This window comes from Myotis brandtii, unplaced genomic scaffold (genome assembly GCF_000412655.1).
Source record: "Myotis brandtii unplaced genomic scaffold, ASM41265v1 scaffold208, whole genome shotgun sequence".
NCBI lineage: Eukaryota > Metazoa > Chordata > Mammalia > Chiroptera > Vespertilionidae > Myotis > Myotis brandtii.
Genome location: NW_005357764.1, coordinates 4272516 through 4288295, shown reverse-complemented (window position 1 = coordinate 4288295; position 15780 = coordinate 4272516). Strand labels below are relative to the sequence as shown.

General features: G+C 35.9%; 1 protein-coding gene across 3 annotated transcripts in view; it reads left to right on the top strand.

Annotated features, from left to right (window-relative positions):
• FNIP1 (folliculin interacting protein 1) overlaps positions 1 to 15780 on the top strand; it is an 88552-nt gene that overhangs the window by 37632 nt on the left and 35140 nt on the right. For 2 of the 3 annotated variants that reach the window (XM_014539098.1, XM_014539100.1), the window contains 4 exons: positions 764 to 847; positions 2247 to 2318; positions 5524 to 5659; positions 11946 to 12147. In XM_014539098.1, the coding sequence (XP_014394584.1) occupies positions 764 to 847; positions 2247 to 2318; positions 5524 to 5659; positions 11946 to 12147 (494 nt within the window). The remainder of the gene's footprint in view (positions 1 to 763; positions 848 to 2246; positions 2319 to 5523; positions 5660 to 11945; positions 12148 to 15780) is intronic. The other variant, XM_014539099.1, reaches the window with a different exon arrangement.

The following is a 15780-nucleotide window of genomic DNA, read 5'->3' as shown; positions in this document are numbered from 1 at the left end:
GCCTGGAGTCTGGCCCTGACTGACAGGCTGTATTGGTGGCCTGCTTCCTTAGTGGCTGACTCCTCCTAGTCTAGGAAGTTTGGTTTCTTCCATTATGTTGTAATTTATTACCAGGTTAGAAAAAACTATTTTTATACTTAATTTGTCAATAAATTCCTTTTCTGTATTTGTTCTTTGTTGTATGTGTTGTGTTTTGTTTTCTAAGCCAAGCATTTAGGTGGTTTCTCCTTACTGCCATTGCAAGATAACTGTCATTTTAAAACTGACTTTTAAAAAGATAAATTTATTTAGCAAGTGCCAACTTACACAGATAACATTACTGTGCTTTTTTGGCTCTTTAAAAATATTTTTTAGGTGGTGAACACAATGCAATATATAGATCATGCATCATAGAAATGTACACTTGAAACCTGTATGACCTTATTAACCAATGTCACCCCAACAAATTAAAAAAAGGTTGTTTTATATTAGAAAGCATTGAACATTTAAAATAATTTTTACCTTATGTAGTAGTAGTTTTTTTATTTTATTTTATACAAATTTATTAGTAAATGGGCGTGAAATTATGTTTGCCATGACCAGAGGAAAACCATCCTGTTTCAAAAAAGGGAAGCCAACTAGAATTATTTAAACTTAGTTTAAAAGTTTCTATTCATATATGTTGGTCTGCTTTTGTGCTGCTTTAGCTCACCTTTTATTCCTGATGCACTGCAGCTTCTCTAACAGCTCTCTTTCACATGTATTTTACATTTTTGCCATGTAGGTCTTTCACAGTTCTGCAGCCCCAGGCGGGCATTCTCTGAACAGGGTCCGCTCCGCCTGATCAGGAGCGCCTCTTTCTTTGCAGGTTTGCGATGTGCTGTGTGGGTAGACTAGTTGGTGTGACCCAGTGGCTAGAATCTGTAGTTAAGCTGTGGAAACAAGAGAGTAAATAAATATAGTTATAGAGCAGTGTTTCTCAACCTTCCTAATGCCGTGACCCTTTAATACAATTCCTCATGTTGTGGTGACCCCCAATTTCATTGTTACAAATTGAACATAATTAAAGCATAGTGATTAATTACAAAAACAATATGTAATTATATATGTGTTTTCTGATGGTCTTAGACGACCCCTGTGAAAGGGTCGTTCGACCCCCATAGGGGTCGCGACCCACAGGTTGAGAACCGCTGTTACAGAGGGTTTGGTTAAGAAAATATTGCTTAGAAAGTGCAAGAACATAATTTATTCCTACTGAATATGTTCTTGAAGTTTCCAGAAACTTTTATCAGTGGAATTGACATTGTTATGAATTTCAGTGTTTGTCACTTATTATCTCATTATGTAATAATGACTCTTTAACTTTAGAATTCCAAACCAAAATTTAGTATAAATATTATAACTCAGTTAGAATTTCTAATGTGATACTATCTTGTTTCCATGGCTGAGTAGCTTTTGTACCATAGTTCACCAATTGCAGAAAATATCATATCTTATTATTATTGTAAAACTTCTGATCTGCACTAATTCATAAGAATGAATTCTCTTGGAGCTAAGATTTAGATGAACAAGCATCATTATAATTGTTCTGTAGAAGGCATATGAGCATATTTGTTTATATCATTTTAGAGTGAGTGTGTTCATGTTTCAGTATTCAGGAAATTGTATTTGATTTCTTACTTTAATTAATATTTATTTTCCATACAAATATGAGATATGAACAGTACATATTTGTTATAGAAAATTTGGGAAATGTGATAATAGGCAAAAAATGTTAACCATCTGTCAGTCAGGAATAAGCTCACCCCCCCTTTTTTTTTAAACAAAGTTGGGACCATACTATTCAAATAGTTTTCTTAAAATTTTTATTGTGCATATTTTTAAACATAAATTGTTACAGGCAGAATAATAGAGTGAATTATCATATGCCCAGCAGTCACCATTCTTACTGTTCAGTAGCTTCCTTTTATAAAATTTAATACTATGTTGTGAATATCTTGCTATGTCGTTGAATATGCCTCTAAAATACTTTAGTCACCCTTGCTTTATATATTATAGATTTTTTTCATATTATATGTCAAATCATTAGATAGATCTTAAAGCTTGTTCAGCTGAGTAATAGCTCTCGGTGTTGGGTTTGTGCCATGCTATTGAAAAAATAAAGGAATGCAATGAGATGAGCATGATTGAGTTTGCTATTTAAAAGGAACATTGTCAATTTGAATAGCAGTATATTTTATAACTGACAGTTTTGTCTTGATTCACAGTTCACAGCAACCCAATGGACATGCCTGGAAGAGAGTTGAATGAGGACAGAGACAGTGGCATAGCACGCTCTGGTAATGCCAGGTTTATGTATTAACTCAGTTTTTTTATGAGATAATTGTTAGCTGACATTGATTTTCTTTTTTATCTTTGCCTTTATTCTTTAATTTTATGTATATAGCTTGTTATATTGATATTACAAGAGAATTTTAGAAACAGTAGAGAGAAATATATTAAATTTAAAATATTTCACTTATATTATTAAACGTGCCTGGTGGAGCATGGCCTAGATTAAGCATGTCAAACTCAAAGGCTAACATGGGCCAAATAAACAAGGTTTAAGTTTATGTGGGCCTCAAAAAAAACCCCAAAAGCTTCAATTGTCATAGAAACATAGGTTTATTTCAATAGAGACATGCTGAATGCAAAGGGTTGAAATAAAAGTCATCGTTAACGTAAAATAATAGAACATTCTAATTAAAATTAATATTTTTTCTTGAACATTAACTTACCAGACACTGAATATAACTGCACAGATTAATAAGCGTAACGCAAATAAACCTATTTTTCTTGTTCTCCAAAAGCGAAATATTTCCTGTTGTGCACACCAAACAAGTCAGTACAATACTAATGATGTGGCAGTTGGCTGCTAAAATATTCGCTGCTAGTATTAGTGGATAGAAATAGTGCACTTGCGCTGTGTAAGGGAAATGAATGCAACATAAATATAGTAATCAGTCATTAGAGAACGTTGTAGTCGTTATTAATAATTAGGTATAACAAGATGTAAAAATTAAGAAATTTTTATTGAAACATTTTTCACATACCGTTATATTGGCTGGGCCACAAAAATATTCATTGTAGGCCGTGAGTTTGACATGCTTGGCCTAGAGATCTATGTACATTAGCTTAGGCTTAGCCGTACAAGAAAAAAAGCTTTGCTCAAGAGACTGCTTAGATAGTATAGTAGAAAAACACATTGCTTATATCTGCTTGCTCCTAACTAGAGTTTAAATGGTTAGACTATCTCTTGCCCAGAATGACTTAAGCATTTTGAACTAATGTTACACTTTTTTTTCCCCCCAAATGTAGACTCTCCCAAAATTTGTCTCACAAACTTTTGTTGAAACAAGGTGAGGCTTAAAAAAAAAAAAAGCCCAGAGTCTACCTTAAGGAGCAGAGTCTAATGAGAGAACAGTCAGGACAAATCTGTAATGGTTCATTATGTGATGAATTCTGTGCTAGCCCCAGATAAAGGGAACCTAACAGCCTGGGCAAGGGACAGAGGGATAATACTTGAATTATGTCTTGAAAAATAATTAGCATTATCCAGGCAAAGGCATGGAAGAAGGATATTCCATTTAAAAGGAAAAATGTCTGTCAGGGCTCAGAGATCAGCATAAGTGAAAGAAGGAATAATCTTAGGCTTTAAGTTATTGTTAGGTGTGAGAAACTTTAATCACTGTGGTAATCCATGTGTGTCGTCACATATGTCCCTTCTATCCAAATTGATTACAATTCAATTTTGAGTGTAGATGGGAAGTCCATACTTAACCATATATTGTAATCCCTACATTTGCATTAGAAAAATGAAGTTTCAAAAAAATTTTCAGATGCCTGAACACTGATTTAGCCTAGAAAAAGTGTAAGGCATCTGTATTTGAGAAACAAAACAACATGAAAAACTTCAACACCTAATTCTGATGGGTAGGTAGAGCTGAGAAACACTAATCTAATATGAAAAGTCTACATCTTTCAAATAATCTCACCTTTCATTTCAAATTCTATATTTTTGTTCTTTGGAACTAATCGAGAGTATATTTCTCTTAATACATTTGCTTCTATATTATATAGTTTTTTCTTCTGTGGCTGTAATTTAACTCTTATTATTTTATCCAGCATTTTGGAGGTGAGAAATTCATATCTCTATACTTCATTTTCTTCAGTTATAAATTGAAGGGACTAGCTAGATTGATCCGTAAGGCTTCTTCAAGCCATTAAATTCAAATATGCCATTTAAGTTAATGGTGTATTTTCTTTTTTCTAATAGGGTTATTTTTAATTTCAGAATTTAGTAAAACATAGCTTTTCAAAATTTAGAGTAGCATTTGTTTTTTCACTGAACCCATACCTACCTACATTTGTTATACATACCCAGTCTTATATTAGTTTACAAAGTTTTGTAATACCAATTGATAAAATGTGATCTTTCAAGAAAGGAATTAATTCATTGGTGGTTCAGATGTTTGCATGGTAGTTAAAGCCTCTCCCCTTTATCAGAGAATTTGTCAGAAAATTCAGATAAACAAATCTTTATAAGGTAAATCTCTTAGTTTTCAGTCCTGATATCCAACATGACATATCATGTGGCATGTACCTTTTCATAGATGATCATAACAACTTCCTGTTTTAGATTACTTTATAAATTTTCAGTATGTGGTTATAATCATAAAGATGGAAATCTAAAAATATTGCTAAACGAAAAGCAAGCCCTTAATGTCTTTTTCTCTGTGGATCAAGTGGGAAGGAGGGGATCATTCCTAGCCCAAGGAAAAATAGAGTTGTAGTTTATTACACCTAGGCAAGAAATAGAACTTTTAGATTGCAGAAAAGGGTTTTAAGAAGAGAATAATCCCCAGTTATGGGATTATAGCAATTATAATCAGAATGGCCTCTATTGGAATGTGTCTGTCAACCATTAGGATGCTCTAGAGAGCAGGTGATAGGATTTACCTCTTTTTTTGGAACTTGGTAGGTATAGTCGAGACTCTTATTAAAAGTGGCCAAACATTTACAAGCTGGACTATGCACAAGTTATCCATGAGTACTTTTAAGTGACATCTTTAAATGACATTTAGACACTTACTTTCAAATACAGTTTTTGTTCTTAAAATCCAACTACAGCATTAAAATTGAATTACATCATATTTGTTTTAATTTAAGGACTAAGGGTTCAGCTAAGCTAGAGGGTAGTCTCATGGCCAAAGAAATAAGAGATAATGCTTTGTTTCACAGTAGCATTTTCTTCCGGGGTGGGGCTGGGGATAAGCATGTCAAGAGGGATTGTCTCAGAGTCTCTTGCCAACACACTTAAAATATGATTTTTCTCTTCTGAGTCCTTGCTCCAACAGTTATGTTATTAAATGAAAATTTTAGAGACTCATGAAGCAAAATGGAAAATTTGAGTCACTGCTCTTAAATTTGTTAAAAAGAAATTTGTCCTTTTGCTTAGTTGTAATTGTCTTACACATTATACTTGTTCTTATTCTGATTTGACAGCATCTCTCAGCAGCTTGCTTATTACGCCATTTCCCTCCCCAAATTCCTCACTTACCCGAAGTTGTGCCAGCAGCTACCAGAGACGTTGGCGACGCAGCCAAACAACAAGTTTGGAGAATGGGGTATTTCCTAGATGGTAAGTTGGAACCTTCAATTTATATAAATAAGATTGAATAGCTCTTTAAACATACTTTTGTATGGTTTTTAGAGACTGGACTCACATTTTCTGTATTTTAAGTTTGGAACTTAAAACTTTTTAAAATGTATCTTTATTGTTGGGAGTATTACAGATGTTTCCCCTTTTCTCCACTCATTGTACCCCCATTTGGCTCCAGGCCTTTACTACACTATTGTTGGTATCTATGGGCTGTGCATATATGCATATAAGTTCTTTGGTTAATCTCTTCCCGCCACCCCTTCTTCCCCTTCCCTCTGAGATTTGTCAGTCTGTTACATGCTTCCATGTTTCTGGATCTATTTTTGTCTGTCAGTTTATTTTGTTCATTAGATTCCCCATATAAGTGAGATCATGTGATATTTGTCTTTCTCTGCCTGGCTTATTTTACTTCCCATGATAATCTCCAGGTTCCTCCATGCTGGCTCAAAGGGTAAGAGATCCTTCTTTTTTTTTTTACAGCTGCATAGTATTCTGTTGTGTAAATGTACATCTTTTTTATCCACTCATGTACTGATGGGCACTTGGACTGTTTCCAGATCTTAGCTATTGTAAATAACTGTGAGCTATTGTAAATTGCCGTGAGCATAGGGATGTAGGTATTCTTTCTGATTGGTGTTTCTGTCTTTTTAGGGTATATTCCTAGAAGTGGGATCACTGGGCCAAATGGCAGTTCCCTTTTTAATTTTTTGAGGAAGCTCCATACTGTTTTCCATAGTGGCTACGCCAGTCTGCATTCCCACCAGCAGAGTCCAAGGGTTCCTTTTTCTCCTCATCCTTGCCAGCACTTATTGTTTGTATATTTATTGATGGTAGCCATTCTGGCAGGTATGAGATGATACCTCTTTGTAGTTTTAATTGGCATCTCAGATGATGAGTGAAGTTCACTTTTTAATTGGATTGTTTGTCTTCCTTTTGTTGAGTTGTATGACTTCTTTATTTATTTTGGAGATTAATCCCTTATCAGATGTATCATTGATAAGATGAGTCCCATATAGTAGATTTTCTTTTCATTTTGTTGATGGTTTCTTTTGCTGTGAAGAAACTTTTTAGTTTGATGTAGTCCCATTTGCTTATTCTTTTCCTCTATTTCTCTTGCCCTACTAGATGTATTGGTGAAAATTCTGCTACATGAGATGTCTAAGATTTTGCTGCCTGTTTTCTCCTAGGGTTTTTATGGTTTCATAACTTAAATATTTAAGTCTTTTATCCATTTTGAATTTGTTCTTGTCAATGGTATAAGTTGGTGGTCTAGTTTCTTTCTTTCTTTTCTTTTTTTTTTTTTTTGCATGTTGCTATCTAATTTTCCCAGCACCAATTACTGAAGAAACAGTCTTTACTCCAGTGTATGCCTTTGCCAAATATTAATTGAGTGTAATGGCTTGAGTTGATTTCTGGGTTCTCTAGTCTGTTCTATTGATCTATATGCCTGTTCTTGTGCCAGTACCAGCCTGCTTTGATTACAGTGGCTTTGTAGTATAGTATGATATCAGGTGTTGTGCTTCCTCCAACTTTGTTGTTCTTTCTCAAGATTGCTACGGCTATTTGGGGTCTTTCTTGATGCCATATTAATTTTTGGAGTATTGGTTCTAGATCTGTTAAATATGCCATTGATATTTTAATAGGGATTGTGTTGAGTCTATAGATGGCTTTGGGTAGTATGGACATTTTAATGATGTTAATTCTTCCAGCCCATGAACATGGTATATGCTTCCACTTGTTTATATCTTCCTCTGTTTCTTTTTTTGGTGTCCTATAGGTTTTCTTAGTACAGGTCTTTTACTTCCTTGGTTAAGTTTATTCCTGGGTATCTTAATTTTTTTGTTGGAAAGGTAAATGGGATTGTTTTTTTAGTTTCTCTTTCTGAGAGTTCACTATTGGTGTATAAAATGCTATAAATTTCTGGATGTTAATTTTGTATCCTGCTACTTTGCCGAATTCCTTTGTTAAATCTAGTAGTTTCTTGGTAGAGTCTTTAGGGTTTTCTATGTACAGTATCATGTCATCTGTGAATAATGACAGTTTTACTTCCTCCTTTCCAATTTGGATGCCTTTTATTTCTTTTTCTTGTCTGACATCTGTAGCTAAGACTTCCAGCACTATGTTGAATAAGAGTGGTGAAAGCAGACATCCCTGTCTTATACCTGTTTTTAGAGTTTTTGTTTTAGTTTTTGCTCATTGAGTATGATGTTAGATGTAGATTTGTCATATATGGCTTTTATTATGTTGATGTATGATCCTTTTATCCCCATTTTTTTCAAAAATGGGTCCCAGGCCAACGTGACTCAATGGTTGAGCATCAACCTATGAACCAGGAGGTCACAGTTTGATTCCCGGTCAGGGCACATGCGTGGGTTGTGGGCTCAGTCCCCAGTCTGGGGCATGCAGGAGGCAGCCAATCAATTATTCTCTCTCATCATTGATGTTTGTCTCTTTCTCTCTCTCTCTTCCTCTCTGAAATCAATAAAAATATATTTTTTAAAATTGGTGCTGGATTTTGTCGAATGCTTTTTCTACTTCTGTTGATAACGATGATGTGATTTTTATCTTTCTTTTTGTTTATCACATTTATTAATTTAAGAATGTTGTACCAACCTTTGCCAGGGCTGATCAGCAGACCTTGAGCAATGGATGAATGATTACACTGACACAGGTTTGCTGTGAAAGAGAGGGCTAAGGGACTGCTTGGCTAAAGGAACCAGACAGCCTCGATCGCCTGCCTCTTCAGGCTTTTATTGTAACAGCAGTTTGAGATATAAAGTTTATCTTTTAGATACAATCAGTAGGGTAAGTAATCTTGGGAGGACGCATGTGTCTGCAATATCCTTTAAGCAAGGACACCTAAAGATTAAGCATAAAGATTCTGGTAAATACCTGAGGGTCTGCACATACACAAACTTGTTTGGAAAGGTCAAGGAGCAATTAGGGACAGCTGCCTTTGGCCAACTCCCCTAAGTCAGAATTCTGATAAAGAGTGGCGGGCCGCCTTCAGCCAACTTCCCTTTTCGGAATTTCATCCTTACAAACTTTTCAACCAAGTCTTCTGTGCTCCCCCCCACCAACCTTGCATCCCTCAAATAAATCCCACTTGGTCGTGGTGTATGTTCTTTTTGATATATTGCTGGATCTGATATGCTAATATTTTGTTGAGGATTTTAGCATCTATGTTCATCAGGGATATTGGCCTGTAATTTTCTTTCTTTGTATTGTCTATCTGGTTTTGGAATTAGGATAATGCTGGCCTAGTAAAATGAGCTTTGAAATCTTCCTTCCTCTTGAATTATTTGGAATAGTTTGAGGAGGATATAGGTGGTGTTCTTTGAATGTTTGATAAAATTCCCCGGTGAAGCGGTCTGGTCCAGGACTTTTGTTTGCTTGAACTTTTTTCACCACTGCTTGAATTTCTTTAGTTGTTACTGATCTGTTCGGGTTTTCTGATTCTTTCTGATTGAATTTTTGAAGATTGTATGTTTCTAGGTATTTGTCCATTTCACCCACGTTGTCCAATTTTTTTGGCATATAGTTGTTCATAGTATTTTTTTTTTACAATCCTTTGTATTTCTGTGGTGTCAGTTGTTACTTCACATCTTTTATTTCCAGTTTTATTTATTTGAGTCTTCTCTCTTTGCTTCTTGATGAGTCTGGCTAAAGGGTCCTCAATCTTGTTTATCTTTTCAAAGTATCAGCTCTTGGTTTTATTGATCTTTTGTATTATTTTTAAACCTATTGCATCTTTTTTTTTTATTGTGGTAAAGTATGTATGCATAACATAAAATTTACCATTTTAACCATTATTAGATATATAGTTCAGTGGCATTAAGTACCTCCACATTGTTGTGCAACTATTCATATTCATGTCGAGAAATTATCTCTCCAAACTAAAACTCTATCCATTAAACAATAATTAACCCCCATTCCTCCTTCCTCTTTGTCCCTGGAAATCACCACTCTATTTTTTGTCTCTATGAATTTGACTATTCTAGATACTTCATATAATTGGAATCATATAATATTTGTCCTTTTATGTCTAGCTTATTTTGCTTAGCATGTCTTCAGGGTTCATCCATGTTGTAGCATGAATCAACATTTTATTTTTTATCTGAATAATAGTCCATTATATGTATATACCACATTTTGTTTATTCATATTCATCTGTTGATAGATATTTGGGTTGTTTTCATTTTTTGGCTGTTGTGAATAATGCTGATATGGACATGGCCATGTGTACAAATACTAGTTCGAGTCCCTGCTTTCATTTCTTTTTGGTCTATACCCAGATATAGAATTGCTGGATTGTAAGTTTTGAGGAATCACCATAATGTTTTCCATAGTGGCTGCACCATTTTGCATTTCCACCAGAAAAGCACAAGAGTTTTAATTTCTCTACATCAAGCATGTCACCTCAAAGGCTAACATGGGCCAAATAAACAAGGTTTAAGTTTATGTGGGCCACAAAAAAACAAAAGCTTCAATACTCATAGAAATGTAGTTTTATTTCGATAGAGCCATGCTGAATATAAAAGGGCTGAAATAAATGAGTAATCGTTAACATAAAACAATAGAACATTTTAATAAAAATTAATATTTTTTCTCAAACATGAACTTACCAGAAACTGAATAACCACAGATTAATAAGTGTAACACAAATAAACCTATTTTTCTTGTTCTCTGAAAGCGAATATTTCCTGTTGTGCACACCAAACAAGTCAGTAGAAGACTAATGATGTGGCAATCGGCTGCTAAAATATTCGCTGCTAGTATTAGTGGAGAGAAATGGTGCGTCTATGTGTAAGGCGCAAAAGGGAAATGAATGCAACACGATTATAGTAATTAGTCATTAGTGAACGTTATAGTTTGTTATTAATAATTATGTATAACAGGATATTGTAAAAATTAAGTTACGAAATTTTTATTAAAATGTTTCTCACATACCATTATATTGGCTGGGCCGCAAAAATATTCGTTGTGGGCCGTGAGTTTGACATGCTTGCTCTACATCATTGCCAATTGTTATTTTCCTTTTTTATTTTATTTTATCACAGCCATCCTAATAGGTGTGAAGTAGTATCTCATTATGGTTTTGATTTGAATTTCTGTAATGTCTAGTGGTGTTGAACATGTTTTCATGTGCTTATTGGCCATGTGTATGTCTTCTTTGGAGAAATGTCTGTTCAAGTGTTTTGCCCATTTTAAAGTCAGGTTATTTGTTTTTTTTTTGTTGTTGTTGAGTTGTAGGAATTATTTATATATTCTAGATAACAATCTCTTATCATACAAATGCTTTGCAGATATTTTCTCCCATTCCACGGGTTGCCGTTTTATTCCTTTTTAAATTTTTTTAAATCTATTTTCTTAGGGAGAGAGAGAGAGAAACATTGATGTGAGAGAGAAACATCTATTCAGTTGCCCATACCCCGACCGAAAATCAAATTGGTGACCTTTTCGTGCATGGGATGATGCTCAACCAACAGTTTTTAATTTTTATGTAGTTCATCTCTTTTTTCTTTTGTTGCCTGTGCTTTTGATGTCTTACCCAAGAAATCATTGTCAAGTCCATCATAAAGCTTTTGACCCTCTGTTTTCTTTTTTTATTCTTTTCTTTTTCTTTTTCTCTCTCTCTCTCTTTTTTTTTTTTGGTGCCGTGACTTGGATCCGAACCTTCCCCCTCTCTTTTCTTGTAAGAGTGTTCTAGTCTTAACTCTTCTGTTGGGACTTTGATCCATGTACTGCATAATTTGATATTTCAGTTTTTCCTGTTTCTATTTTGGCAAGTTAATTCATGCTTGGAAGGTGGTGTGTGTTTTTTTAGTCTATGTTAAGTGCAACTATAGATAATGAAGCTTCTCTTTTATTTACCCCCTATAATTCCTTCATCTTTGATTTTACTCCTTCAATCAAAAGAAGAGACAAGAAGATTCTAGAACAGTGAAGAGGTTGAATCAGACTCATCTATAAACCTAAAAATTCAGGCATATTTAGGTTAATTATGAATTGGGATTATCTATATTTTAGTGACTTTTAGTTAAACCAAAGTGTTCCTACACTGACTCCTAAAATTTTTTATTAAAATTTGACCATGAAGGACTAGCCAGTAGATTTCTGAAAGAGATTTATAATTGATAGGAATTTTTAGATTTACTTGATAAAACAGAAGGCCTTTAGTTTGCCTACATTTAATTAGCAAGGGGATAGAATTGAAAATTTAATTATATTTATATTTTTTTAAATAAAAATGTTTGTTTTTAAGGTCTATAGAAGAAAGCTTTAATTTATCAGATGAAAGCTGTGGCCCTACACCAGGAATTGTGAGAAAAAAGAAGATTGCAATTGGCGTAATCTTTTCATTATCCAAAGATGAAGATGAAAATAACAAATTTAATGAATTCTTTTTTTCACATTTTCCTCTCTTTGAAAGCCACATGAACAAATTAAAGAGTGCAATAGAACAGGTAAGCATAGTCATGTTGTTGGTTTGTTTATATCCTTTATTTTTCTTTGAATCTTATTCTTCTGCTTAAGCATTGTGTTTATTTATTTGACACAAAAATTAACAGGTACTGTGCATATACCCTGCAAACTGTTCTGGGAGATGCAAAAAAACCTTAACTCTTTAAGGAGCTTACTGCCTAATAAAAGACCTAAGGGCATTCATCCATTCATTTAATAAATATTTGAGGGCCTATAATGTGTCAGGCACTATTCTAGAAACTGGAGATAAGATCTGAAAAAAGTGACACTCCTGACCTCATGGGACATAAAATAAACAAATGAACATATAAGCTACTAGATGGGATTAAGTGCTGTGGAGAAAAATTAAACAGAAGAAGATTTATAAGAAGTGATGGGTGGAAGGCTTGGTAATTTTTAGAGACTAGTCTGAAAGGCTCCTGATAAAATGACATATGCTCCAGAAATATGAAGGAAATGAGCTACAACTGTCTGAGAGGAGAATGTTCAAGGCAGAGGCAAAGGTCCTGTGTTAGGAGTAAGCCTGATGCTTGATCAACAGGAAGGAGGCCAAAGTGGCTGGGTTAGAAGGCAAAATATTATAGGGCCTTATAGGATTCCATTGTAAGAGCATTGTCAATTACTCTTAAGAGCGATGGGAGACCATTGGGGGGTTTGAGTGGAGGAATGACATATGTGAGGATCACTCTAATGCTGGTGGAGAATAGATTTCTAGGAGCAAAGATAGATGTTGGTAGGATCAATTAGGAGGTTATTGGCATAATCTGGGTAAGAGATGATGGATACTCAAACCAACTTAGTGGTGAAATTGTTGAGAAGTGGTTGGATTCTGGACATATTGAAAATAGAGCTAATGAGATTAGCTGATGGGCTGAATTGGGGTGTAAGAGAGCAATAGAGGTTGACTCAAGAATTTTATTTGAGCAGTAAGAAGGATGGACTTACCAGTACTCAAATGGGGAAACTACAGGTAAAACATATTTGGCAGATGAAGATCAGGGGTTTGTTTGAGATGCCTCCTGGACACCCAAATGGTTTTCTATAAGTCTAGAATTTAGGGAAAAGGTCTGGGCTGGACATTCAGGAGAGAAGAGAGGAGCAGAGATCCTAGGCCTGATTTGTGGAGCATTTCAGCAGTTAACATTTGAGAAGAGACTGAGGATTGGCCATTCAAGTAGGAGGAAAAAGGAGAGAGTACTTTGGGGGGAGAGGGGCAGGGACCCAAGTGATGAAAATGATTTAAGAAGGCACAAGTGATCAATTGCTGCTGATAGTGTATAATAAATTTTCATAAAGTAAGAAAATTGTGAATACAAGATAGAAAATAAGGATACTAAAAAGGGAGAGGACAACAAGCTAAGCTTTTTTTAATAGTTCATAGGAAAGAAGTGGCAGGCACTATTCTAGAAACTAAAGATAAGATGTGAAAAAAAGTAACACTATTGGGATGATGTTTCATTTGGGCTGCATCTTAAAGCAGCGGTCGCCAACCTTTTGGACTTCGCGGACCACCAGTGGTCCGTGGACCACCGGTTGGCGACCTCTGTCTTAAAGGATATGTAGGATTTTTTTAAACAAAACTTCAAAAATTAGATATAGCAGAATAGCAAGAAAAACTGATATCCTTGCCACCCAAAGATAATTCATTAATGTTTTGCTGAAAGTCTTGTCCAGGCCTTTTCTATGCATATTGTACTTTCACTTGATTGGGATTGTGCTGTGTCCAAATTGCTTTAATTACATGCATATTTAAAAAAAACTCATAATTGTAACACATGCCTTTTTCTTGTCATTATAAATTGTTCTTAAATATATTTTAGTCACTTTCCTTACCATAAGTAACAAATTTTCTATTAGGCCATATCTACTTTCTCACAATTATAGCTACAGTATAGTTAACACATTGGTGAATTTTCCAGATTATTTTTCAGAAGAAATTCCCAGAAGTTGAACCAGTGAATCAGTGGGTATAACTAAAGTTCTTAATCCCTGTGACAGTATGCAAAAAGGAGATGGCTGGAAGAGTTAATGGATACAGATCTCAAAGAATCTAGAATGCTTGAGAGAAGTTTTGACTTTGTTTTTAAGGCTGTCTCCAAATTGTGCTTCAGGAAGATTAATTTGGCAGCATGTTTAAAAGAGACTAGAGTAAAAAGGCTGGATATGTAAAGACCAATTAGAGTAGTCTAGAAAGCAGAGGGTGCATTTCAGTAACTTAGTAGTGACTAAGAATCATCTGCCTCTAGAGAGGACAATGATATTAGTTATTCACATTAAATCTGTCAAAAGACAAATAGGTCATTAGCAATGCCTTCTTTTTTTTTTTTTTTTTTTTTTTTTTTTTTTCACAAAAATGAGTAAAGGCCATTTTCACCTTTTCAGAAGTTAGGCACTGGTGACATTTTCTTTAGTCAGCTTCTCTCTCTTTTTGTAGTCTGTTGTTGCCAAAGTCAATACATAATATTTAGCTATGGTTGAACTGACCTTTTAAGTTAATGGGAGATGTGTTTCAAGCTTTGTATAAAACTTGGAGTATAGCACTATAGCACTCATTATGGATGACTTTTCAAATGTTTAAATGCTTTGACCATCTTTAACTTAAAGTCAGTCAGTCTGTGTGTCTGTCTGTCTGTCTGTCTATCTATATATCTATCTATCTATCCTATGTAATAAAGAGGTAATATACAAATTGACTGTCACACCCTCTCACTAGATGGCTACCCCCATGTGGTCACAAGATGGCTGCCACAAGATGGTCAGTAGGGGAGGGCAGTTAGGGGGGACCAGGCCTGCAGGGGAGTGCAGTTGGGGGGGACCAGGCCTGCAAGGGAGGGCAGTTGGGGGCGACCGGGTTGGCAAGGGAGGGCAGTTGGGGGTGATTGGGCCGGCAGGGTAAGGCAGTTGGGGGCGATTGGGCCAGCAGGCGAGGGCAGTTGGGGGCAATCGGGCCGGCAGGGGAGCAGTTAGGTGCCAATCATGCTGGCAGGGGAGTGGTTAGGGGGTGATCAGGCTAGCAGGCAGAAGTGTCTAGGGGCAATCAGGCAGGCAGGCAGGCAGGCAGGCGAGCGGTTGGGAGCCAGCAGTCCCAGATTGTGAGAGGGATGTCCGACTGCTGGTTTAGGCCCGATCCCACTAAACCGGCAGTCGGACATCCCCCGAGGGGACCCAGATTGGAGAGGGTGCAGACTTGGGCTGAAGGACACCCCGTCCCCTAGTGCATGAATTTTGTGCACTGGGCCTCTAGTCCTGTCTAATAATAGAGAAACATGGTAATGAACTGTAACTTCGCTACCCTTCCCATTGGCTAATCAGCGAGATATGCAAATTAACTGCCAACCAAGATGGCGGCCGGCAGCCAGGCAGCCGAAGCGAACAGGAGGCTTGCTTGCTCCAGTGACGGAGGAAGCCAAGATTCCCGCCTGCCGCCGCCGGCCTCTGAGCTGCTCTCTAAGCAACTATGTTGCAAATATAGAAGCTAAACAAAACCCAGAAACCTGCTTCAGTCGACTGGGATCTCAGAGCTGGAGTCGCAACAAAGTTTCAAATACAGAAGGTAAACAAAGCCCAGATACCTGCTTTCAGCAGCCGAGGTCTCAGAGCTGGAGCTGAGCCTC